Source organism: Ahaetulla prasina, chromosome 2, assembly GCF_028640845.1.
Source record: "Ahaetulla prasina isolate Xishuangbanna chromosome 2, ASM2864084v1, whole genome shotgun sequence".
NCBI lineage: Eukaryota > Metazoa > Chordata > Lepidosauria > Squamata > Colubridae > Ahaetulla > Ahaetulla prasina.
The window spans coordinates 18,281,832-18,306,626 of NC_080540.1; the positions used below are offsets into that span (position 1 = coordinate 18,281,832).

General features: G+C 45.3%; 1 protein-coding gene across 3 annotated transcripts; it reads right to left on the bottom strand.

The window, feature by feature from the left end:
• Nucleotides 1–338: 338 nt before the first annotated feature.
• Nucleotides 339–23,136, bottom strand: LOC131191685 (C-type lectin domain family 2 member D-like). Of its 3 annotated transcripts, none has more exons than XM_058170080.1 (9): nucleotides 22,848–23,136; nucleotides 22,181–22,422; nucleotides 10,307–10,402; nucleotides 9,985–10,080; nucleotides 6,714–6,815; nucleotides 6,489–6,599; nucleotides 5,734–5,909; nucleotides 5,034–5,131; nucleotides 339–952 (listed from the first exon to the last, which is right to left on the bottom strand). In XM_058170080.1, the coding sequence occupies exons 3-9, from the start codon at nucleotides 10,383–10,385 to the stop codon at nucleotides 898–900; spliced, it is 717 nt and encodes a 238-aa protein (XP_058026063.1). In that variant the 5' UTR covers nucleotides 10,386–10,402; nucleotides 22,181–22,422; nucleotides 22,848–23,136; the 3' UTR covers nucleotides 339–897. The 3 variants fall into 3 exon arrangements, with proteins under 3 accessions (XP_058026063.1, XP_058026062.1, XP_058026061.1); XM_058170079.1 differs by lacking the exons at nucleotides 22,181–22,422; nucleotides 22,848–23,136 and adding exons at nucleotides 1,985–2,107; nucleotides 22,023–22,159 and having other exon boundaries at nucleotides 539–952; XM_058170078.1 differs by lacking the exon at nucleotides 22,848–23,136 and adding an exon at nucleotides 1,985–2,107 and having other exon boundaries at nucleotides 540–952.
• Between the last annotated feature and the right edge of the window lie 1,659 nt (nucleotides 23,137–24,795).

Below are 24,795 nucleotides of genomic sequence, written 5' to 3' on the forward strand. Positions count from 1 at the left end.
CCAGATGTGTAAAACTCAATTTCATTGAGGGCCGCATTAGGTTTGTGTCAGGGGGGTCCATCCGGGGGGGCCAAGGTGGGCATGGCCAGCTCAACATCACTCATGAAGGGGGTGCCTGTGGCGGCCAGAGTGCTCTGCCAGAGAAAATGGGCTCCCAAGCTCCCTCTTCGGCTGCAACAGCCTCCTGTAACCCCTTTTTGCTGTTGTGAAAACGGAGCTTGGGAGCCATCTTATTAGAGAGTAATATAAACAGGAAATGGATCACAAGAACAATGGAGATGAATCCTAGAGTGGCAATGTGATACAGGAAACAACTACAATAGAGAGGAATGACAGAGCAGCATATAAGGTAGACCTTTATTTTTATTTAATTATTTATTCTGTCACATCATACAAAAAGATTATATAGTATATAAACATATATATGAGTAGGTGTTAGGAGGTATAAGCATATATATATATATATAGGAAGAAGAAAAGAAAAACAATAGGACAGGAACGGGGGTGGTGGGTCGCACACCCATAATTCTATACGCCCCGCCCCCGTGCATGATCCCCCCGCTCCCCCTCTCGCTCTTGGCACGTGATGGCCCGGTAGGCCCATTTTTCTCTCCCACCTGGCTCCAGAGCCTCTCTATGAGTCCGGGGAGGGTGAAAACAGCATTCCCCATCACCCCCCCCCGGCCCTCCTATAATAATAACTTTATAAAAGATGCCCTGTATAAAAAGTGGGCAGTACAAAATAGAGCTTTACAAGCCATAGCAGAAGGAAAAAGAAACACAGGTTCAAAGACTGACAGATACAAAGTTATGGAGCAGCCTATTTAGAGCCTGTTCCAAAAACTGAGTGGGCCTCTAGTAATAAAAGAAGTGCATCTCAAAGTGAAGCAACCAGGTTTAGCGTGAGCAATCTTGCAGACTAAGGTGAAGAATCTGAGTTTCCATAAGGCACCTGGAGCAAAGCAAACAAAAACATTCATAGAGTCAGTGAAGATATTAACAGTTTTGTCTCTGGCAATACATCAAACATGAATTAAGGCAGTGAATTAAACTGCTTGGGCTCCCAAGAAAAATAGCTGCCTATCAACTGATTTTTGCTGGGGCACATTTTGTTTAAGTAAAGTAAAGGCATCACTTTACTTAAGGCTAAGAAGCAGAATTTGATTTTTCGAGAAAAACACAATAAACAGCAAATCATGTAAGTCTGAGGTTTAATGGATTATACCCTTCTTCTATAAATTTGCTAGGAAATATTTCTTCCTTGTAGTTTTTAATTTTTGTCAGGCTCCATTATTCCAACTGCTTTCAAAGGATTCACACTGTGCCTTTTACTTTCAAAGGAAGAAACCTGAAGAGATATCTCCCATTGGATCAATATACCTGCCCATGGAATCATTTATTTATTGAACAAATGTATACAGCCACCAAACATACAGATAGTTGACTCCAGGTGGCTTACAACATAAAACATAAAAAAAAAACCTACCTTACCCCCAAGATTCAAATAATTTAACAACCAGTTCTTTGCCCTAATGACCGGCTGGGGCACTTGTGATGGTTTAGGGGTTGAGGGGCACTTGTGATGGTTTAGAGAAGGCTGGGAGGGGTGATCCAGTGTGAGCACCTGGGTGGTGCTGGGACACGGGGGGCAGCCAAACTGCCTCTTCAGTTTTAGGCTGGAGTCCAGGAACAGAGGCAAGAGAGAGGTCAAAATGGGAAGCCCCTGCCCACTGCTGCCTTCTCATTGCCCTGCAGTGGCGTCCCATTTTCACATACCCCCTCGCTGTTGCAGTTCATGCAATTCTAACCCTAGGTCCTCGAAATAACACCAGGGTCACTACATCCACTCTTAATTTCCTAAGGCAGTCCAGAAATTACTCAGAAGGACCCAAAGTAAGTTAATAGCAATCAGGGGTGTTCAGTGCTATAGAATGCTGGGGAAATGTGGAGGGGGGGGGAGTTGGGGAACATAGGATTCTCTTACAGAAAATGTTTGGATCAATTTTTTTTGCAGATGTAGCGGTGTTTATTGGTGCAGCTCCCTGCGTTGGCCGTGGCACCACCATCCCAATACGCACAGTCTGCTCCATTTCCCGTGACTTTCAACCTGCAACCGAAGCAGAAAGTAGGCAGTGGGGAGTATTTCTCACCTAGCAGCACCAAAGGGGTTCTGAGCTTACGGTTCATCTAGCTGAGCCTTCCCTTCCAAAGATGATTTTATTTATTTATTTATTTTTATTTATAACTTAATTTCTATACCGCCCTTCTCCCCAAGGACTCAGGGCCATATTAAAATACAGAAAATAAATAACAAATTTAAAAAGAATTTAAAAACCAATATTTAGTAGGCCAAATCAACTAAAACGGTCTTAGACCGACATAAAACCCCTTAAAATTACAATTAAAATACACTTAGGCTAGTCCCGCTCAATGAAATAGTGCTAGTCCCACTCAATGAAATAGTAAAGTCTTCAGTTCCCGTTTGAAGGTCCGGAGGTCGTGGAGTTGGCGTAACCCCGGAGGCAGCTCATTCCAAAGGGCCAGTGCTGCCACAGAGAGTGTTGTGTCTCGCTCGCTCCCCCCTCTTAAGGGAGTCCCTCTTAAGGGACTCCCCCCTCTTAAGGGAGTCCCTCTTAACTCCTGCCGAACGCTGAGGAATGTCCTGGCATGTCTCCAGCCCCCAGTCCTGGCACCATGCCCCGACAGGCCGAGCAAGACGAATGGCCTGACATGCCTCCAGCCCTGGCTCCATGCCCAGACAAACGGAGCAATTAGACCCATCCCCCTCCCCCACAGCATGTGAAGCTGAGGAATGTGAATTGCCAACAGCTGGAGCCTGGAGAGATCCACGCTTCTGGAGAATGGAGAGGCGATGTCAGCAAAAGGAAGGGAGGGGCAGGCCTGGATAAGTGCTGAGTCATGGAGCCACACCCCATGGCCTATATAAAGGATCTGTTTTCTGGCATTCTCTGAGTCAGGCAAAGTCTAACTTGGATTGCTGAAGTCACATCCTGGTCTCCTGCCTGCCCTGAGAACTCTGACAGAACTTTGGCAAAGCTGCAGAGGCTTTGCAGCCACGCTTGATATGGACTTCCCCGACCCGGCCGTCAGAGGAGTGGGACACGACAGAGAAGGCTGTCCCCCTGGGGGCCGCCAACTGACATTGTTTGGTCAACGGCACCCTGAGAAGGCCCCGTCTGTGGGAGCGCACAGGTCGTTGGGAGGCTGTCGGTGGCAGAAGGCGGTCTCGTAGATATCCCGGTCCTAAACCATGGAGCGCTTTAAAGGTGGTCACTAACACCTTGAAGTGCACCCGGAAGGCTACTGGCAGCCAGTGCAGGCCACGCAGGATAGGTGTTATATGGGAGCAACGCAGTGCTCCCTCTATCACCCGTGCAGCCGCATTCTGGACTAGCTGGAGCCTCCTGGTGCTCTTCAAGGGGAGCCCCATGTAGAGAGCATTGCAATAGTCCAGGTGGGAAGTAACAAGGGCGTGAGTGACCGTGCGTAAGGAGACCGGTCAAGGAAGGGGCGCAACTGGCGAATCAGGTGAACCTGATAAAATGCTCCCCTGGCGACGGCCGTCAAATGTTCTTCTAAAGACAGCCGATCGTCCAGGAGAATGCCCAAGTTGCGCACCCTCCCCTTGGGGGCCAATACTTCACCCCCAACAGTCAGCGAAGGCGTAAGCTGACTGTACCGGGACACCGGAACTCACAGCCACTCTGTCTTGGAGGGGTTGAGCTGGAGCCTGTTCCTCCCCATCCAGACCCGCACGGCTTCAAGACACCGGACCATCACCTCGACGGCTTCGTTGGGGTGGTTCGGGGTGGAAATGTACAGCCGAGTATCGTCAGCGTACAGATGGTATTCCACTCCGAAACCACGGATAACCTCACCCAGCGGGTTCATATAGATGTTGAACAGGAGAGGCGAGAGAACCGACCCCTGAGGCACCCCACAAGTGAGGCACCTTGAGGTCGATCTCTGCCCCCCAGCCAACACCGTCTACGAACGGTCAGAGAGATAGAAGGAGAACCACCGATAAACGGTGCCCCTCACTCCCAATCCCTCCAACCGCCGCAGCAGGATACCATGGTCGATGGTATCAAAAGCCGCCGAGAGATCTAAAAGAACCAGGACAGAGGAACATCCCCTGTCCAGAGCTCTTTTTTGCAGATTGCCTCCCAATTCCTCTATTTGGAAATGTTGACTGTACAGTATATCTACATCCCAGGAGCTCAGCATTCAGGACTCAGTTCCAAAGGGAATTCTGACTATGCTCCTTGTACAGGAAGTCCTTGACTTGCAACCACAATTTGGACTGGAATGTCCATTGCTAAGCAAAGCAGTTCTTAAGAGAGTGGTGCTCAATTTTATAACCTTTTCTTGCCACTGTTGTTAAGTGAATCATTGTATTTGTTACGTGAATCAAATTATTTTAAGTGTATCCAGCTTTCCTTGTTGACTTTGCTTCTTGGAAAGGTCACAAATAGCAATCGCATGATCCCAGGAGGCTGCAACCATTGTAGCTGCTTTGCCAGCTAACGTGGGCCCCGCCAGGGTGATATAGAAGCCATCAACTGGTGGGTTTGATTTTTGCCACTAGGGAGGTCAAGGTTTATTGGGTTTAGTATTGTTTTATTTCTGTAAACTGCCCAGACTCACCATGAGGGGTGGCCACATACTTTTTCCAAATCATTAAATACATGCCGACTGCCAAGCACCCAAATTTTGATCAGGTGATCATGGAGATTCCCTGATGGCTTAACTGCAAAGATTGATTGTAAGTCATTTTTTTCACTTCCATCGTAACTCTGAACAGTCGATTAACCAATGGTTGTAAATTGAGGAGTACCCACAATGCATTTTGAGTTACACTAGCAGGGCCAAATCTTTTTAGAGGGCAACGCCTGAATGGTGGCAGACAGGAGGCTCTTCCTAAGATCAGTCCTGAGTGGGGAGATCCTCAATGGAGGCATTTAAAATTTCATTCAGCTCTTGCTAGCTGAAAGGAAAAGAGGAAGACTCACGTGGAATTTTCTCCATCTAGCCATTTCCAGAGCTGATCCAGTTCTTTCTTGAGGCCGATCCAAAAGACACCGCCTCTTATGAACTTCTTCACAAAATCCTTTAAAAGCAAAAACTGTGCCTGTTAGAACCTTGCATTGCTAGTTTCCCATCTGAATTTCTGAACTTACACACACGCTGAAGAGACTAAAACTATCGTTCGAAAAGTAATTATCCCTAATAAAACATAGCCAGTAGTTCCTTTGGCGTGGGGCAAAATGGGAGACCTTAATGTTTTTTTAAAGTAAAATTTAAACCTTTTGTAGAAGGTAAAATTCTGGTTTTCCTAGAATGGATCTTGACAATGGTTACAATTTTACCGTTGGCTTCCTGATTCTATCTCTCTTCTGAAATTCACATCTATTAAGCATTTGGGGATAGTTATCGGATGTTTCTAAGTTTCTAACCAGGAAAAAACGAAAGAAGCAGATGACAGTGACATTTATTTCAATGATAGTCTTGGATTTTTAATTTTCTGCTTTGTGAAACTGGCAGTTTTGGGGAACTGGAAAAAATTAAAAGGATTTTGATGTTTTTGTTCAGAAAGGCATCTAAGGAGATTTTTTTTTAATAATATAAGGAGAAAATCCTGCCACTTTTTCATGTTGCATGCACCATCAATAAAGCAACATTACTTCTATGGTGGCCAGTTACATTACTCACCATCTCCTCCTCTGTAATTTTGGCCAGAGAAGCATTATGTGACATACAGATGTTCTGACTCTCATTCCAGTTCTTTTCCTCGTCTGAAAATTTGTAGCAGTGTCCCTGGTGTCCAATCCAATCAGGTGGACATTTAATGGCATCCTTTTGGCAGTTTAACCTAGAAACTAAGGTTCCTAGAAAAAAGAGAAAGATGGAAAGAGTAAACATTATTTTTTATCAAGTCACGTTCTTATCGGTAGGATGGGATCCTCTTGCTGAATTAAAATCTGATAGTGAGTTCTAAGAAAACCCATCTGGATAAGAAACCCCAGGTTCTAGCAGTTTTAATGGCCTCCATCCTGTAATCCTCTGATTAAGAGAAATAATGGATCTGAGCAGCGATTTGCATGCTGGATTTGAATCCAAGAAACCAGATGCAAAGCCACCTATTCAGCCATGAATCCCTTTGTAGGATTTTCCATTAATTTGGTCAACCTGTCTCACATTTGGTCCACCTACTTCACATTTTCTGCTTCTGGCGGGAAATCGTTACATAAAGAAATGCATGTTTATTTGATTTTTCAAACACCAAGACTTGCTCCAAACGTAGGAACTGAGTTACGTGTATTGGATGAAACAGGATTACAGTACCTAAAAACCAGGGCAAGGCCAACTCTGTTTCTGAGCCAATTGCAGAAGTCCTTCAGTTTCATGAAGTCACGTGAGGAGAAACAGCATTTCAAGGGGACAGTATTAGGGTCGGGATTACTTACCCAGGCCAAAGGCAGAGCAAAAGACGAGGCCAGAAAAGACAATTCCAATTATTGCCTTTTTGCCTTGACAGGAAGCTGGCAATAATCTCTGTTTGATTGTCTTGAAAGGTACTGCATAAAAGAAAAAAAGAAGAGAAAGATTTATCAGCATTCATCAATCTGATGAAAGGAAACTGAGCTACAATGTTCTCATTGAGGAAATAAAACTGCTTAGGGAGTTCTTACCTCGAATCCTTCCTTTCTTCCTCCTTCTTCTCCCTCTCCGTGATGGATCTGAAGGAATTCTTGTAGGTAAAGATGATGCTCCAGAGCATACTTGTGTTTCATCTGGTTCAATTAAGAACAGAAGGTTGAAACATAAAACAAAGTCAGGTCTGGTGAAGCAGGATGGGGTATGCTACACTTCCCATCAGCTAAAAAGTGTGACTGGCAGGAAGTAGAAGAGGGGCTTTCTCTCCTGTAGCCCCTGCCTTGTGGGCTATTCTCCCTCAGAGATTACAATGGTCCCAACCCGGTTCTCCTTTCACAGGACATGAAAAAGTTGGCCCCATTTTGTTGGCTTTCCTGTTTTATTAGTTCTTGACTGCTGTTTGCATTTATTTTCTGGATGTTTCTACTCTTTTTCTTTTAATGGTTCTATAATTTTAGAATTATAATCCACCCAGAGTCACTTGATTGCTATAAAAATTTAATAAATTAATAAAATTGATGGTGCAGCAGAAAAACTACATGAATGTCTGCACAAAGGGTGGGATAAAACCGGCCTGACATTCAACTGCTTAAGACAAATTGCACACAGTCCAGGAAGCAAATAAATTTTCCTCTTCTCCTTTTTGGAGCATCCTGGACAAGGAATATTCCGAGAGTTCATAAGTAAAATCTGTATTTTTTGCATGTTTGGAGCAAGACTTCCTGCTCTCTCCTGTCTCCCGCTCTCTACAATACATTTATTGTAAATGATGTCTTAAAGCTTACTAGGGTGACTCCATAGGTCTAAAATCACATTTGCTTCTTTATTTCTGTCTCTTGAAACATTAAAATTCAGAGTTTTTCAAAGTTTTCGTATAACTTACCATCAGCGATGCGCTCAAGTTGGCAGAAATGATCTGAACAGTGACTTACAACCCACCTGGCAGCAATTACTTTTAAAAGTTTTATAAATAGTTCAAGTTTTATAAGCATTATACCTTTTCCAAGTTTTTCATATAATGCAAATACAAGCAATGGAATACAATCCAAGCAGTGTCTTAAGCTTTAAAAGAGCTGATTTTAACAAGCTCAGAGAAAGCCTGAGAAAAATTCCAGGGATGAAAATCCTACAGGGGAAAAAAGTCAGGAAGCTTGAGAAACTCTGAATAAATATGATCATAAAAGCCCAGTCCAACACAATACCACTCAAAAAGAAAAAGAAGAAATCCAAGAATAACAGCATGATTGCGCAAAGATCTCCCCAATAAACTGAAAGACAAAAAAGGACAAGTACAACGAATGGAAAGGACACATATCTACGGCAGAATATCAGCAGATACCCCGAATCTGCAAAGATTAAGTCAGGAAAGATAAGGCTCTGAATGAACAAAGACTTGCCACAAAAGTCAAAGATAATTTTAAAAAAGTTCTTTCAACATACAAATAACAAGAAAACAGTCAGTCCACTAAGGAGTGAGGAGGGCAAGGAATTAACAGGCAGTAGAAAGAAAGCAGACCTGGTAAACTCATTCTTTGCATCAGTCTTCATAAAAAAGAAACTATAATCCAACCTACCAAAAACGTAACTGTAAAAGACAGACTAGAAATGAAACGGTAAGATCATGTCTGATCTTGATGAATATAAATCACTAGGACCTGATGGATTACATCCCAGAGTTCTGCAGGAGCTGGCTGATGTTATCTCAGAACCATTGTATCATATCTTTCAAAAATCCTGGAGCACAGGGGAAGTACCCAAGGAGTGGAAAAGGTCTGATGTGGTTCCCATCTTCAAAAAAGGGGAAAAAAACAGACGCAGGAAACTACAGACCAATATCAATACCTCAGAAGAGAGTGGAAAATTAATAATTATAATAAAAAAAATAGATCTGCGAACATTTAGAAACAAAGTTATAACTATGAGCCAGCAAGGGTTTGTTAAAAACAAATCATGGCAAACCAATCTTATTTCTTTCTTTAACAAAGTGACTAAATTACCAATAGTAAACCAGTTAAATGCTGTGGAGATAGTATAGACTTCAGCAAGGCATTCGACAAAGTAAGCCGCAACCTATTTATTGGTAAGCTAGAGAAATGTGGGATAGATGGCATCACCATCAGGACGGATTTGTAACTGGCTGACAAATCATACTCAATGAATACTCCTTAATGGGTCTACGTCTACATGGAGGGAGGTAAGCAGTGGGATACCTCAAGGTTCTGTCTTAGGGCCGGTACTCTTCAATACATTGACTTAGATGAGGGGAAGAAGGGGAACTCATCTAAGTTGCAGATAACACTAAGCTGGCAGAATAGTCAACACCACAGAAGACAAGCCCAGGATCCCAAAAGATCTTGACGGACTTGAACAATGGGCCCGATCTGACAACATGAAATGTGGAGAAAAGCAAGGTTTTGCACCTGGGCAGGAAAAACCAAAGGTACAAGTACAGATTAGGCAAAACCTATTGCCTTATACACTGTAAGCCGCCCTGAGTCTTCGGAGAAGGGCGGGATATAAATGTAAATAAATATAAAACAACAACCCTGGCTCAAAAACCAAACCTGTGAGGAGAACCTTGGTGTCTTAGTGAATGATCACTTAAATATGAACCAGCAGGATGCTAAAAAAACCTAATACAATCCTTGGTTGTATAAACAGGGTCAAAATTATAGAGCCTTAGTAAGACCACACCAGGAACACAGCATCCAGTTTTGGTCAACACAAAAAAGATGTTGAGACTTTGGAAAAAGTGCAAGGAAGAGCAACTAAGAAGAGTCTGGAAACAAAACATGAAGAACAGTTGCAGGAATTGAGCATGGCCAGTCTAGCGAAAAGAAGGACCAAGAGTGACAGGATAGCAGTATTCCAATATTTGAGGGGCTGTCACAAAGAAGAAGGGGTCTACTTATTTTCCAAACCACCAGAGGGCAGGACAAGAATCAATGGATGGAAACTGAACAAAGGAAGAAGCAATCTGGAATTAAGGAGAAGCTTCCTAATAGTGAAGACAATTAACCAGTGGAACAGCTTGCTTTCAGAAGTTGTAAATGCTTCATCACTTTTTAAGAAAAGACTGGACAGCCACCTGTCTGAAATGGTATAGGGCTTCCTGTTTGAGCTGGGGGTTGGACTAGAAGACCTCTAAAATCCCTTCCAGTTCTATTCTGATGCTTATTCTGAAAGTCCAGTTAGGGACAGGACATATGTTTTGGATTGCTCCGTATACTCTGGTGGTCGTGGCTTGGATATTTCAATCCCTCATTTGGGTGAGTGGCTTCCAGATCTTGATTTTGTTATTAATACCTGGTTCTTTTTCCTGTTCAGATGCAGATCCATTGGGACGAAGGAGCACCGATTGATTCTCTACATCCATATTCAGCATTCCTGGAGTTGTATGATCTGGAATTGGAAACGGGACTGTCACAAGAAGGAAGCCCAAGATGCTTACAGAAGCTGGCAAATCATTACTAATTTCAAAGAATCTCTTTTTATATGTAGGACACAGCCACTTAAAAAGCATGCAGCAGAAAATAATTTGGAAATAAAAAAAACTTTGCATGACATCAGTGGGCAATCTTTTGGTAGAGAAGCAACAAAATGAAGATCTTGATATTGTTATTAATACCTGGTCCTTTTTCCTGTTCAGATGCAGATCCATTGGGAAGAGGGGGCACCAATTGATTTTCTACATCCATATTCAGCATTCCTGGAGTTGTATAATCTGGAATTGGAATTGGAAATAGAATAGAATAGAATTCTTTATTGGCCAAGTGTGATTGGACACACAAGGAATCTGTCTTGGTGTGTATGCTCTCAGTGTACATAAAAAGACAAGATACATTCGTCAAAAATCATAAGGTATAACACTTAATAATAGTCACAGGGTACAAATAAGCAATCAGGAAACAATCAATATCAATATAAATCGTAAGGATAAAAGCAACAAAGTTACTCATGCAGTCATAAGTGGGAGAAGATGGGTGATAGGAACGATGAGAACACTAATAGCAATAGTATCACTGGACTACTGGAAATGTAGACAGACCCAAGGAATGTATTATCATATGTGATGGACATGTGCAGTAGCAAAAAAATATTGGATAAGAATAAGGAAGTGGCTTGAGGAGATAACCCAACAACAAATAGAACTGAAACCGGAATTATTCCTATTAGGCATACTCACAGAAAATTATGATAAAAAAATGCAATACTTAATATTACATGTCATAACTGCAGCCAGAATTATGTATGCACAAAACCAGAAAAATAATACTATACCATGAGAGGAAAGTGTGATAGGAAAAGTGCTAGAGTGCTTTGAGATGGATAGACTGACAAAAGAAATAAAAGATAAAGGAGAAACGGATTATTATTTGGTATGTAACGAATGGTATAAATAGCTAGGTGATAGATGCAAAAGCTAAGAAAATATCAAAGAAAGAAAACTTAGGAGTTAGAAAATAGTAATAAATCTATATAAATATATACGACACAAAATGTATGTTTATAAATTAATATATTAATATGTTAATATGTATAAAGGATAAAGGAACCACATGTATAGATATATAGATGTAAGAGGGAAAAATGGATACACAGTGGATGTATAACGATGCGGAAATGTTGCAAAGAGGAAAATGGTAAAAAAAAATTAAAAACTGTTTAATAAAAATTATGTTAAAAAATTATATAAAAAAAAGAACGCGAGATCTAAAGAAAACAGCTTCACACCAACATCTTTAGCTCTGGAGATCTTCCAAAGTGAGTGATTGGTGATGGGTGGGGAGGAGCATGCAGTGGCCTACCAAAGCAGGCAGCCCTCCCCCCAATGGAAGAATGAGGGGTGGGAATAGGCAAGGAGCAGTTTGCAGGTTGGTCATAAAGCCAAACAACTACTGTGATGCTTTGGGACCTGTTCTAAGTACTTTTGGCAGGGATGTCATAACTTTGAACGGTCACTGTGAACTGTTATATACAGGTAGGCCTGTAGTTTATACTATATAATCTTTTTGTATGATGTTGTGACAAAATAAATAAATAAAATAAATAAATAAATAGTTACATTACTATGCCAATTTCTATTACTATTATCAGGTAGATTTTATAAAAACAGTAAGAAATATAGTTTTCCCTAAAACAACTAATATGGAAGGCCGCATAGCCCGTTTCAACAGCGTCCTCCACTCAAATCTTCCGATACAAAGAAATCCTTAGCCTGAATTGCTTACTAGAAACTGGAGTCCTTTCCCAAATAATAATTGCACTCCTCCAAAGTTGCAAAGGTTGAGTAAGGAGCAGCCATTCCCTGCTCCCTCCGCTCCGATCACCAGGCTGCAAGGGAGGGAAGAAACCCACCTGCTCTCCGCTTCCTCCCCAGCCCCAAATACTCTACCTGGAGAGCTCTAGGCCAGCCCCAGCTGCTCTTCACCCCAACAATTACCACCCTTTTCTTCCGCTCAACTAGTTGGCCAAACGTCTCATAAAATCTGTTTTCAGATCATGAAAACAGCAGAGATGGTGGAGTGGCTATCTTTTACAAAAAAATCACTGAACCTAAAAAATATTCAAGTTGCACATAAACTTTCTCTTCCTGAAACTATTGTATGCGACCTGTCCATTAACACCACACTTGGATTCTTACTATGCTACAGAGCCTCTGACTATACATCGCTCACGCAAATATGTTAACCTCACTGCTAACATGGGCTACCTCTTGCCCATATCCTCTCATCTTCCTGGGTGACCTAAATCTACCTTTTATTAACTGGATAACAAATGAATGTACAACTGAACCAATCCATACTACACTATATACAATGCTGTTACAGACCTAGGTCTTGAACAACTAGTAACTAACAATACAAGACTCAACAACTGCCTTAACATCTTTTTCAATAACGCAAACTCAATTTATGGACTACAAATAAAAGAACCCTTTTCCAACACTGACCACTGCATGATAGACTTTTGTCTCAATATAAGCCCTCACATAAATCGTCATAATAATAGTACTCCTAACTACAATTTCAAAAAAGCCAACTATGACCTTACAAACAACGACCTCTCATCTCTTGATTGGCAAAATCTGTTCTCAACCTGTATCACTGCTGAAGACCACTATAGGGTTTTCCTACTTGAAATCAATAGAATCATCAAACTATACGTACCACAAATCACCACCAAAATAAAATAAAAAAATTACCCATATCAATAAAAAAGCTTCAATAAAAAAAAATCCCTCTGGAGAAGAAACAAAAAGGGCCGTGTAACAAACTTCAAAAACCGCTACAGAAATATTTGCAACCAAATAAAAATTGAATGCACCATTTACCACACAAAACAAGATGACGACTTTCTGCGCACAAATTCCAATCGTGCTTTTTATATAATTTTGTGAACAATAAACTTAAAGAATCAAGATCCATCCCACCACTAAAAGAATCTAACGGCAAAGAATGTAATGATGAAACAGTTAAAGAAACCTCTTTAACACATTCTTTGGCTCAGTCTTAGTTAACAGTGATGGCACATATCCGACATTCCCCAATCGTATGAACAATGATTACAACGACTTAACACATATAGACTTCACAGACGATAATGTTGAAAAAGCTCTTTGCAAACTGAAACCATCTTTATATATTGGGCCTGATGGACTATGTGCATACTTCTTAAAAAAACTTTCCACTAATATAGCAGAACCCCTAAGCATAATCTTTGATAAAGCTTTCACAACTGGTTCCCTTCCCAAACTTTGGTCTCTAGCCAGTCATCCCTATCTTCAAAAAAGGAGATCCCAGCCTAGTTGAAAATTACAGACCAATCTCTCTATGCTGCGTCACCTGCAAAGTAATAGAATCTATCATCAACCAATCCATTACCCTCCACCTAGAAACAAACAACCTACTATCTAATAAACAATTTGGTTTCAGAAAAAAATTATCATGTAACTTATAACTTCTCCACTGCAAAAACATATGGACTACTAATCTTGATCAAAGCAAAGCAATAGATGCAATCTGCATAGACTTCTGCAAAGCTTTTGACTCAGTAGTACACGATAAACTTCTCCCAAAACTAAAATCCTACGGCATTTCAGGGCCTCTTCACAATTGGATAACTGCTTTCCTATCAAACAGACAACAAGTGGTCAAAATTGGCAATGCTCTATCAAATCCTGTTCCTGTCAAAAGTGGCATTCCTCAAGGCAGCGTTCTTGGACCAACACTCTTCATACTATACATAAATGATCTCTGTGACCATATCTCAAGTTATTGTGTTTTCTTTGCTGACAATGTCAAACTATTTAACACCACCACCAATACTACTACCCTTCAAAAAGACCTTGACTTTGTATCCGATTGGTCTAAAACTTGGCAACTCCAAATCTCAACCAGCAAATGCTCAGTCTTACATATTGGAAAAAAGAACCTAAATACTAAGTACAAGCTTGATGGACATTACTTTACTGATGACCCCCACCCTGTAAAAGACCTTGGAGTTTTCATATCAAATCATCTAAGTGCCAAAGCCCACTGCAACTACATAGCAAAAAAGGCTCTAAGAGTTGTAAACCTAATTTTGCGTAGCTTCTTTTCCAAAAACTCTACACTACTAACCAGAGCATACAAAACATTTGCCAGGCCTATTCTTGAATACAGCTCGCCTGTCTGGAACCCATACCAGATCTCTGACATTAATACAATTGAACGCATCCAGAAATATTTTACAAGAAGGGTTCTCCGCTCCTCTGAAAATAACAAAATACCTTATACCACCAGACTTGAAATCCTGGGATTAGAAAATTTAGAACTCTGCCGACTCCGACAAGACCTGTGTTTTACACACAGAATCATCTATTGCAATGTCCTTCCTGTTAAAGACTACTTCAGCTTCAATTGCAATAATACAAGAGCAAACAATAGATTCAAACTTAATGTTAACCGCTTCAATCTTGATTGCAGAAAATATGACTTCAGTAACAGAGTTGTTAATCCTTGGAATAAACTACCTGACTCTGTGGTCTCTTCCCAAAATCCCCAAAGCTTTAACCAAAAACTGTCTACCATTGACCTCACCTCATTCCTAAGAGGACCTCACCCCATTCCTAAGAGGACTATAAGGGGCATGCGTAAGTGCACAAAAGTGCCTACCGTTCCTGTCCTATTGCTTTCTTTCATTATATGTGCTTGTATATAATGTTGTGACAAAAATAAATAAATAAAAAAAAGATGGGCTTTAATGGAAGTGGCCTATGGCTTTAAGCACAGCAATTGCTTTCAGGAGAGAAGAGGAAGGGGGGCAAGGGGGAGGGACAGAGACCACCTGGGCTTTTTTTCTTTACTATCTACACTTACAGGGACTTGGATGGAAAGACACCTGCTACTTCTACCAGTGTCCTAACTTTCCAGCAAAGAGTTTCTTTATCTCCTCTCTTGAAAGTCTGTCACAAATGGCACACAGCAGTGATGGCGAACCATTTAAGCAGAGGGCCCAAACCAGAAGGGGCACACATGCACACCAGAAACCCGACGACCAGCTGGCTGTGCTGGGGAGACGGCGCCTGTGCCCACAGAGGGGGGGGGTCTGTGTGCCACCTCTGGCATGCCTGCCATAGGTTCACCATCACGGGTATAGTTTCCTGCTTGAGCAGGAGGTTGGACTAGATGACCTACAAGGTCCCTTCTAACTTTGTTATTCTAATGCTAAGGCTCCACTTTTCTTGACTTCTCTCCAGTAGTGGGATTCTGCTGGTTCTAGGCGGTTCGGTCGAACCATTTGTTAAATTGCTGGCTCGCCCCGCCCCTCACCCCTTACTGGCCTCAGAGCACACCAAACCGAACCATTTGTTAAACCGAAACATTTGCCCCCCCCATCCCTCCCACCCACCCCACATCCCACGGCTGGCTTGCTTACCATGCTTTGCCACCAACACCATTTCCGTGCTTCCTGGAGCTTCCCGCTTGCCTCTGAATGCAGGCTGAGAAGCCACATGGCCATGCTAGCTGGGAGAGCACTGTCTCCCCCCTGGCCGGGAACCACACAGCCATGTGGTTCCTGGCCAGGGGGGAAGAGAGCTGTCGTGTCCCACTCCTCCGCTGACGGCCGGGTCGGGGAAGTCCATATCAAGCGTGCCTCTGCAGCTCTGCCAAAGTCCTTTCAGATTTCTCAGGCAGGCAGGAATCCAAGGTGTGACTTCAGCAATCCAGATTAGACTTTGCCTGACTCAGAGAATGCCAGAAAGCAGATCCTTTATATAGGCCATGGGGTTTGGCTCCATGACTCAGCACTTATCCAGGCCTGCCCCTCCCTTCCTTTTGCTGACGTCGCCTCTCCATTCTCCAGAAGCGTGGATCTCTCCAGCCTCCAGCTGTTGGTAATTCCAGCCCAGCTGTTGGTAATTCCAGCTCGTGACTGGCTTCATATTCCTCAGGCTCACATGCTGTGGGGGAGGGGTTTAATTGCTCCGCTTGTCCGGGCATGGTGCCAGGACTGGAGGCTGGAGGCATGCCAGGACATTCCTCTGTAATAGCAGTGTCTGGCAGGAGGTGAGAAGGGCCCGGCTGTGGAGAAGGGGGCGAGCGAGGCACAACAAGAGCACTCTCCCAGCTAGCACGGCCCCACTAGTAGGACATGTACCCCACTGGTCAGGAGGCTACTCACCTGCCTGGCCAGTGTCAGAAGTGAAGCAGGAAGAAAAATTTCAGGCAAGTATTCTCCTCCTTCTCAACTTCAAGCAAACAGGCACATGCACCTCATGGCGCCAGGATCTTCTGCGAGGAGGGAACGCACCATCTCCTCCCAGAAGATCCCGGCACTGTGAGATGTGTGCATGTTCTCTGTGTGTTTCAGGCTGAGAAGGAGACAACTTGTGTTGTGACTCCAGCCCCCGAACCTAGCCCCATGCCCAAAAGTGACTCCGAGTGAGGGGCAAGGGCCAGTAAGGCTTACCTCGGGAGCTCTGATTCCTTTAGCCCGGCTCCAGGAGCCAGAACCAGACCAGTCGGAGGACGTAATGACGTCATCCCGATTCCTCCCTTCCCCAGGCTACGCCTTCAGACCCAGCTGATAATAATAATAATCAAGCTTGGATCGACCCGCGCTTCAGAAGATTAGAGAAGCGGCGTCCACAGGATATATAAGGAGCTTTGGGACTTTTTGTGTCCTCCTCGCCTCCGTCTGAATGATGGCTCAATTAGCCGGCTCTTATCAGCTCTGGCAGCAAAAGAATCAGTGTCTGCCAAGAGCCCTCGATAGCTGCCAAGACGCTGGTGAGTCACAACCTTCAGCTCTAGTCAATCCGTGGATTTGCCTGATACAAAGAGACACACCAGCTCTTGCTGTCTTTTATATCCTGTGGGGTGTGGCTCCATGACTCAGCACTTCCTAGGCCTGCCCCTCCCCTGTTTCTGTCGTTCCCTTCTCTCCTGCCTACGAAACCTGGGATTGAGCCAAGCCTGATTGCTGTCAGCTGGGTCTGCAGGTGTGGCCTGGGGGGGGAGAAGTGTCAGGAGAAGGAGGCCTCGCTATCTCTTTCACTTGGCCTGCTTCTGGCTCCTGGAGCTGATCCAGGGAGGCCGGTGCTTCCGAGGTAAGTCCTGACGGCCCTTCTCCCTCACTGTCCAAATCACTTTCTGGCAGTAGGCCTGGCTCTGAGTCACTTTCTGGCAGCAGGCCTGGCTCCAAGACACTCTCGGGCATGGGGCCAGGTTCGGGGGCGGGAGCCACAACAGGACTGCTCTCATTCCACGGGAAGCAAAAATTAGCTGAACTGTTTCAAAGAGAGCTGAAAGTCTTACTCTCATTTGTTTGAACTTTGGCAGGCAGTTGCGATTTCTCTGCCAGGACTGATAAGAGCCATGAATCCACTAGCTGAAGGCCAGCTCCTTGCTCCAAAGTGGGAAGGAGACAGAACAACTTGCCTGAATTTTTCCTGCCTTGGAAGCCACCCTTAAATAGCAAGGACAGGCTGTGGCAGCTGACTTCTGAGCAGCTTCGACCGGCCCGAAAAACAAGTTAGTGACGTCGGCGACGGGTCAGGAGAATGGTGGGACATGTCAGGACAGCGCCAGCCTGAAGCTCGTCAGCAGGCTGGGTCTGACTGTGAGCGGCAATGAGTTGCCAGCAGCTAGCAAAGATTTGGAGATTCATACAGATTGCTGGCTTCTTGTATTATCTTTCTGGCTCAATATCCTAAATATTCTGCATCAAAAGCGAGGTTAGTCGCCCAGCATTCTGGTCAGAGATTTTTTGGGATGGGCTTCAAAAACAGCTTTCTTTTTACCGTCATAACTAAGAACGGCAATGGCACCGGCACCACACCAGCAAGCAATGGGGTGCACAGTCACCGGAAGTCCCATCTTGATCTTCACCCTGGTTGGCGGCCGCGTGGCCAGCGAATAGCTTGAATCGGGTGGGCAGCGAGGCGTGTGTCAATCGCCTCAGCCTGCCGCCCACCCAGCAGGACTGTCCTGCAGCCGCCTCCCACCCATGCAGTGCCAGCCTACCCTACCCCATCTGGAGAAAGAGTGATTAGGGCAAAGAAGCTATGTCACATGACCACCTGGCCATGCCCACCTGGTCACATGAAAGAGGGAGTCAGAAAATGATGAAGGAGAGGAAGAGAGATGAAGGATGGAAGGGGGAGAAAGATGAAGAGAAAGGGGGGATGAAAGATGGAGAAAGGGAGGGAAGGCGAAAGAGATTAAGGAGAGAAAGATGGAGAGAAAGATGAAGGAGAGAAAGAGAGATGAAGGATAGAAGGGGGAGAAAGATGAAGAAGAGAAAGGGCGAGAAGGAGAGAAAGAGGGGGGAGAAAGATGGAGAGAAAGAGAGGGAAGGAGAAAGAGATTAAGGAGAGAAAGAGAGAAAGGGGGAGAAAAATGAAGGAGAAAAAGAGAGGGAGGGAGAAAGATTAAGGAGAGAAAGAGAGAAAGGGGGAGAAAGAGATGGAGAGAAAGAGAGGGAGAAAGATGAAGGAGAGAAAGAGGGAGGGAAATGGATTTGTTCTGGTAATTGGTTTAACAAGCATGGCACTGAAAAAGTGACTTATGACTGTTTTTCACACTTACGAACATTGCAGCAAACTGTCATTAGGGCAAAGAAGCTATGTCATATGACCACCTGGCCACGCCCACCTAGTCACATGAAGCACCGCAGTTGTGAAATGAGTGACATAGTTATTAAAAATGCTGCAATGGGCATAAATGATGACCGGTCATAAGTGTGAGGACTGGTCAAAAGTGCGAGAACCTGTCAGAAATCCCTTTTTTAGCCCTCTCGATAGTCCCTATGTGCATAGGGACTACCCAGAGGGCTGAAAAAAAAGATTTCTGACAGGTTCTCACACTTTTGACCAGACCTCGCATTTATGACCATCTTCACATTTATGCCCATTGCAGCATTCTTAATCGTGTCACTCATTTCACAACTGCTTCTCTTCCCCACGGTTACAACATAGGGTGCAAACATAGGGATTACCTGGCCCACGACTCGACTGAAGAGCTAGTTGCGGCCTGGGAACGGGCCGCGGCCGGAGCTTTGGACCGTGTCGTGCCTTTGCGGCCTCTGACCCGGCGTCGGTCTCAACCAGCTCCTTGGTTCTCCGAGGAGCTGAGGGAGATGAAGCGCCGGAGAAGACGCCTAGAGAGTGCCTGGAGATCCAGCCGCTCTGAGGCTGACCGGACACTAGTTAGGTCCTATAGTAGGACCTACCTAGTGGCAATGAGGGCTGGCGTTCCTACGTTTCCTCCCTCATTGCGTCGGCAGATAACCGCCCGGCCGCCCTGTTTCGGGTGACCCGCTCGCTCCTTCAACAGGAGGGGTGGGAGGACCCCCTACAAGGGCATGCCGAGGAGTTTAACGGTTATCTATACGACAAAATCGTTCAGCTTCGGGACGGATTGGATCAAAATTGGGTAGATCCAGGCGAGGGTTCCGAGACCCGTCTTGTTGAGGTGGTTTGGGATGACTTTGATCCTGTGACTCCCGAGGACATGGACAGGTTGCTGGGTAGGCTGAACGCCACCACATGTTTACTGGATCCGTGCCCCTCCTGGTTAGTACTGGCTACTCAGGAGGTGACACGAGGCTGGCTCCAGGGGATTACAAATGCTTCTTTGCGGGAGGGGTCTTTCCGGCCTTGAAAGAGGCGGTGGTGAGACCCTCCTCAAGAAGCCTTCCTGGACCCAGCTGTTTTAGGAACTACCGGCCAGTCTCCAATCTTCGCTTCACGGCGAAGGTTGTAGAGAGTGTGGTGGCATGTCAGCTACCCCAGTACCTGGATGAAGCTGTCTATCTAGACCTGCTCCAGTCCGGCTTCCAGCCCGGATACAGTACGGAGACAGCTTTGGTCGCACTGGTGGATGATCTCTGGAGGGCCAGGATAGGGGTTATTCCTCTGCCCTGGTCCTATTAGACCTCTCAGCGGCTTTTGATACCATCGACCATGGTATCCTGCTGCGCCGGTTGGAGGGGTTGGGAGTGGAGGCACCGTTTATCGGTGGTTCTCCTCCTACCTCTCTGATCGGACGAGACGGTGTTGACAGGGGGCAGAGATCGACCCAAGGTGCCTCATGTGTGGGGTGCCGCAGGGGTCGATTCTCTCACCCCTCCTGTTCAACATCTATATGAAGCCGCTGGGTGAGATCATCAGTGGCTTTGGAGTGAGATACCAACTGTACGCTGATGATACCCAGCTGTACTTTTCCACCCCGGGCCACCCCAGTGAAGCTGTCGAAGTGCTGTCCCGGTGTCTGGAAGCCGTACGGGTCTGGATGGGGAGGAACAGGCTCAAACTTAATCCCTCCAAGACGGAGTGGCTGTGGATGCCGGCACCTCGGTACAGTCAGCTGCAGATGCGGCTGTCTGTCGGGGGTGAATTATTGGCCCCGATGGAGAAGGTGCGCAACTTGGGCGTGCTCCTGGATGGTCGGTTGTCCTTTGAAGACCATTTGGCGACCGTCTCCAGGAGAGCATTTTATCAGGGTCGCCTGATCCGCCAGTTGCGCCCTTCCTGGACCGGGATGCCTTATGCACAGTCACTCATGCTCTCGTTACCTCTCGCCTGGACTACTGCAATGCTCTCTACATGGGGCTCCCTTGAAGAGCACCGGAGACTTCAGCTAGTTCAGAAGCGGCTCGCGGGTTATTGAGGGAGCGCCTCGGAGCTCCCACATAACACCTATCCTCGCAGACTGCACTGGCTACCTGTTGTTTTCCGGTGCGCTTCAAGGTATTGGTTACCACCTTTAAAGCGCCCATGGCTTAGGACCGGCTATCTACGGGACCGTCTACTGCCGGCTTCTATCTCCCATCGTCCGATGCGTTCCCACAGAGAGGGACTCTCAGGGTGCCGTCAGCCAAACAGTGTCGACTGGCGGCCCCAGGGGAGGGCCTTCTCTGTGGGGCTCCACCCTGTGGAACGAACTTCCCCTCGGACTTCGACAATTACCTGACCTTAGGACCTTTCGCCGCGAACTTAAAACTTATTTATTTCGTATGGCTGGACTAGCCTGATTTTTATTTTTATTGGATGGGTTTTTAAAATTTTGTGATTTTATGGGGGAGTATGTTTTTTAACATTTTGGGCATTTAAATTAGTTTTTTAAGGGATGTTTTTAATTATTGTGTGTATTTATATTTTATCTGCCTGTTCACCGCCCTGAGTCCTTCGGGAGAAGGGCAGTATACAAATTAAAATATTATTATTATTATTATTATTAAAATGTAAAATGTGAGGACAGTTGTAAGTCTCTCAAAAGTGCAAGGACAAGTCAAAAATAACTTTTTCAGCCCTCTGAGTAGTTCCTCTGCACATAGGGACTATCGAGAGGGCTAAAAAAAGGGATTTCTGACAGGTTCTCGTACTTTTGACCAGTCCTCATATTTATGACCGGTCATCATTTATGCCTGTTGCAGCATTTTGTGCATAGGGACTACTCAGTGGGCTGAAAAAGTTGTTTTTGACCTGTCCTCACACTTTTGAGCAGTCCTCACACCTACAACTGTCTTCACATTTTACATTTTGCGCCCTATCTTGTAACCGTGGTGAAGAGAAGCAGTTGTGAAATGAGTGACATGGTTGTTAAAAATGCTGCAACGGGCATAAATGTGAGGATGGTCATAAGTGCGAGGACCGGTCATAAGTGCGAGGACTGCTCAGAAATGACTTTTTTAGCCCTCTGAGTAGTTTTTGTGCCCATAGCTATGGCTACCCAGTCACATGACCATCGAGCCACGCCCACAAAATAAGCCACGCCCACAGAACCGGTAGCAAAAAAATTAGAACCCACCCCTGCCCTGCACACACCGATTGCTCCCATCACCGATTGCTGACTTACCTTTCTAAGAGCACCAGAGCTTAAGAGGTCGTGCACTGCTGGACTGCGCGGCAGAAGCGGCCGTCTTTTGTTGGGAGACTCTGGTAACGCTCGATAAAGAAACACGAAAACTCGATAAAGAAACACGAAAACTCGATAAAGAAACACGAAACACAAACCTCCGTATGACTCTCGGCTTCCTGTCCTTTCTGAGCAGCCGGAGGGAAGCGGCCTAGCGGAACGAACTTCTGCCGGCTTCTGGCAGGTTGCTTCCAAGCCTCTCCCTCTACAGCGTCATAACACGCCCCTGTTCCTTTCCTGGGCGGGAGCTCTGGATCCGATTTCAGCCGGGGAAGCGCTTCGGTTGCCATTTCCCCCGCCTCCTCCTGCATTATAAATCGTAACACTGCCAAGTTTTCCTCTGTAGCGATATGGCCGGCAGGGGTAGAACGAGAGAGAGAGAATACAGAATTTTTCTGAAGAATCGTTTAAGACCCTGGCTTTTTCCCCCCTTTCTTCCCTACGTACAAGTATATTTATGGAGATTTAGCTGGGAACAACAGCTACTGGGTAAAGCCCCCAGTAGAAAGCTTCTTTTTTCCTCCTGTCTTAAAAGTCTCCATTTTCCTTCTTCCTTCTCCACCGCCACCCGCTCCAGCCTTTCCTCCACCCCCTGCTGCCCTTCCTCCCTTCCCTTCCTCCAGCCTTTCCCCGAGAGAGAGGGAAGAAGAGGAGAGGAAGATGGGGAGACCCTCGTGCAGAGAGAAGCGCCCTTCCTTCTGCCCCACTGGGGCACCCCGTCTCTCTCTTCCTGGCCCCTTGGCCGGCCACCGACTCCCGTCTTACCTTTTCCCGAGACCTCCGGAGCTCAGGATGTCGTTTCCTCCCCACCCCCCCGAGAAGACAGCGAAGTTGGTTCCCTTTCCTCTCTCCAGCGAAAAACTTTCCCTGCCTTCCTAAGGACGTGGGAGAAATAGTTGCTCTCGCTGCGTGGATACTTGCTTTCCAGCCGACCGTCTCTGCTGCTTCTTTAGAGCGCCACCCGCCTTTCTGGGCCGTGGTGAAAATATTCATGAGTTTGTGGGGAAAGTGGGGGACGAACAAGAGCGGATAATTACTAACCCAACGCTCAGTTTAGGTTGCCTTCAGCTATTTTCCCCGCCTCCTTCCGGCTGCTTCTACCCTCGCCTCTTGTTTGTAAAGCTGGGCTACCTGTAAGCTTCATAGCTTTAGGGTCTGCCTGACTTGGGTGGATTAAAAACCACTAAGCACAGAATCCTACAGGAGATTTGCTTCAGTGGCAGAGCTTGTGCCTTTAAAGAGAGAGAATGCACACCAAAGGGTTTTTCTTTCTCTCTTTAACTATGAACAGGTATATTTATAGGGCTTTAGAGAGAAAAACAACCACCATTTATTTTATACCAGCGTGTCCAAACTTCCCAGGAGAAAACTTTTCTTTGTCCTGTTTCTCAAGGTCTCCCAATTACCTCTTCCCCCCAGAGCTATTTTTCTGGCACCCCAAATCCTTCCTTCCTCCTTTTCCCTTCCTCTCTTCTGTAGAAAGTTAGCACCCAGGCCCCTCCTAAAAGAATGAAATATTTTAGGAAATATTAAAAAGGCAGAATATTATATTTCCCTATGTAGGAATTTAGCACCCACCCCCTCCTAGAAGAATGAAATATTTTAGAAAATATTTAAAAGGCAGAATATATTTCCCTGGATGAGAAATGGAGAAACATGTTTTAAAGACAAAGCAACTCCCCCCCCACCTTTGTCAATGGGCCATTAAGGCCTGAGCCAGTCCATTGTCTACATGACAAAGATAGGATTAGCCCCTACCCATCTAGCAACAGAATCTTACCACATGGCAAGGCTCAGGCAAGCTTGAGGGACAACCTACAAGGCTAGCTAAGACTCCCACCCCCTGGGAGTCTGACAACCAATCAGGATACTCTTCCTGTGCCCCAGAAAGTTCAAAGCTCAGAAAAAGCATAAAACCAGGGAGCACACAGGATCTCATCCCTTTTTTCTGTTCAGGATCTTGTTGGAAGAAATATCCATCTGGGTTCAGTTCCAAGTGGGGACAAAGACACTGGAAACATGGAGGCTGCTTGGAAAGATGGTTTAATGGTGGTCAGGATCACATGGCTTGAGTTCCTGAACAGAAAAGGCCGAGATCCTGTGTGCTCCCTGGTTTTATGCTTTTTCTGAGCTTTGAACTTTCTGGGGCACAGGAAGAGTACCCTGATTGGCTGTCAGACTCCCAGGGGGTGGGGGTCTTAGCTAGCCTTGTAGGTTGTCCCTCAAGCTTGCCTGAGCCTTGCCATGTGGTGAGTTTCTGTTTTATTGTGTTGCAAATGACGGTCATTGACAAAGGTGGGGGGATTGAGTGAGCTTGGCTGAAGCCTTAATTGCCCATTGACAAAGGTGGGGAGAATGAGTTTCTACCTCTGACCCATTGACAAAAGTGGAGGTTGGCAGGAAGTTGCAGGGAGCTGCTTTGTCTTTAAAACATGTTTCTCCATTTCTCATCCAGGGAAATATATTCTGCCTTTTAAAATATTTTCTAAAATATTTCATTCTTCTAGGAGGGGGGTGGGTGCTAAATTCCTACAATCTCAAGCCATGTGATCCTGACCACCATTAAACCATCTTTCCCAGCAGCCTCCATGTTTCCAGTGTCTTTGTCCCCACTTGGAACTGAACCCAGATGGATATTTCTTCCAACACCTACATGAGAAAAGAGAGACATGTTTTAAAGACAAAGCCGCTCCCTGTCCCCCCTCTTCAGCTC

Coding starts and splice junctions, on each gene's coding strand:
- LOC131191685 (XM_058170079.1), bottom strand. CDS start 10,385: ATGCTGAATATGGATGTAGAAAATCAATTGGTGCCCCCTCTTCCCAAT. Junction 10,081..10,306: donor TGAACAGGAAAAAGGACCAG/GTATTAATAACA, acceptor TTCCAATTCCAG/ATCATACAACTCCAGGAATG. Junction 5,910..6,488: donor TTGCTCTGCCTTTGGCCTGG/GTAAGTAATCCC, acceptor TCTTTTTTCTAG/GAACCTTAGTTTCTAGGTTA.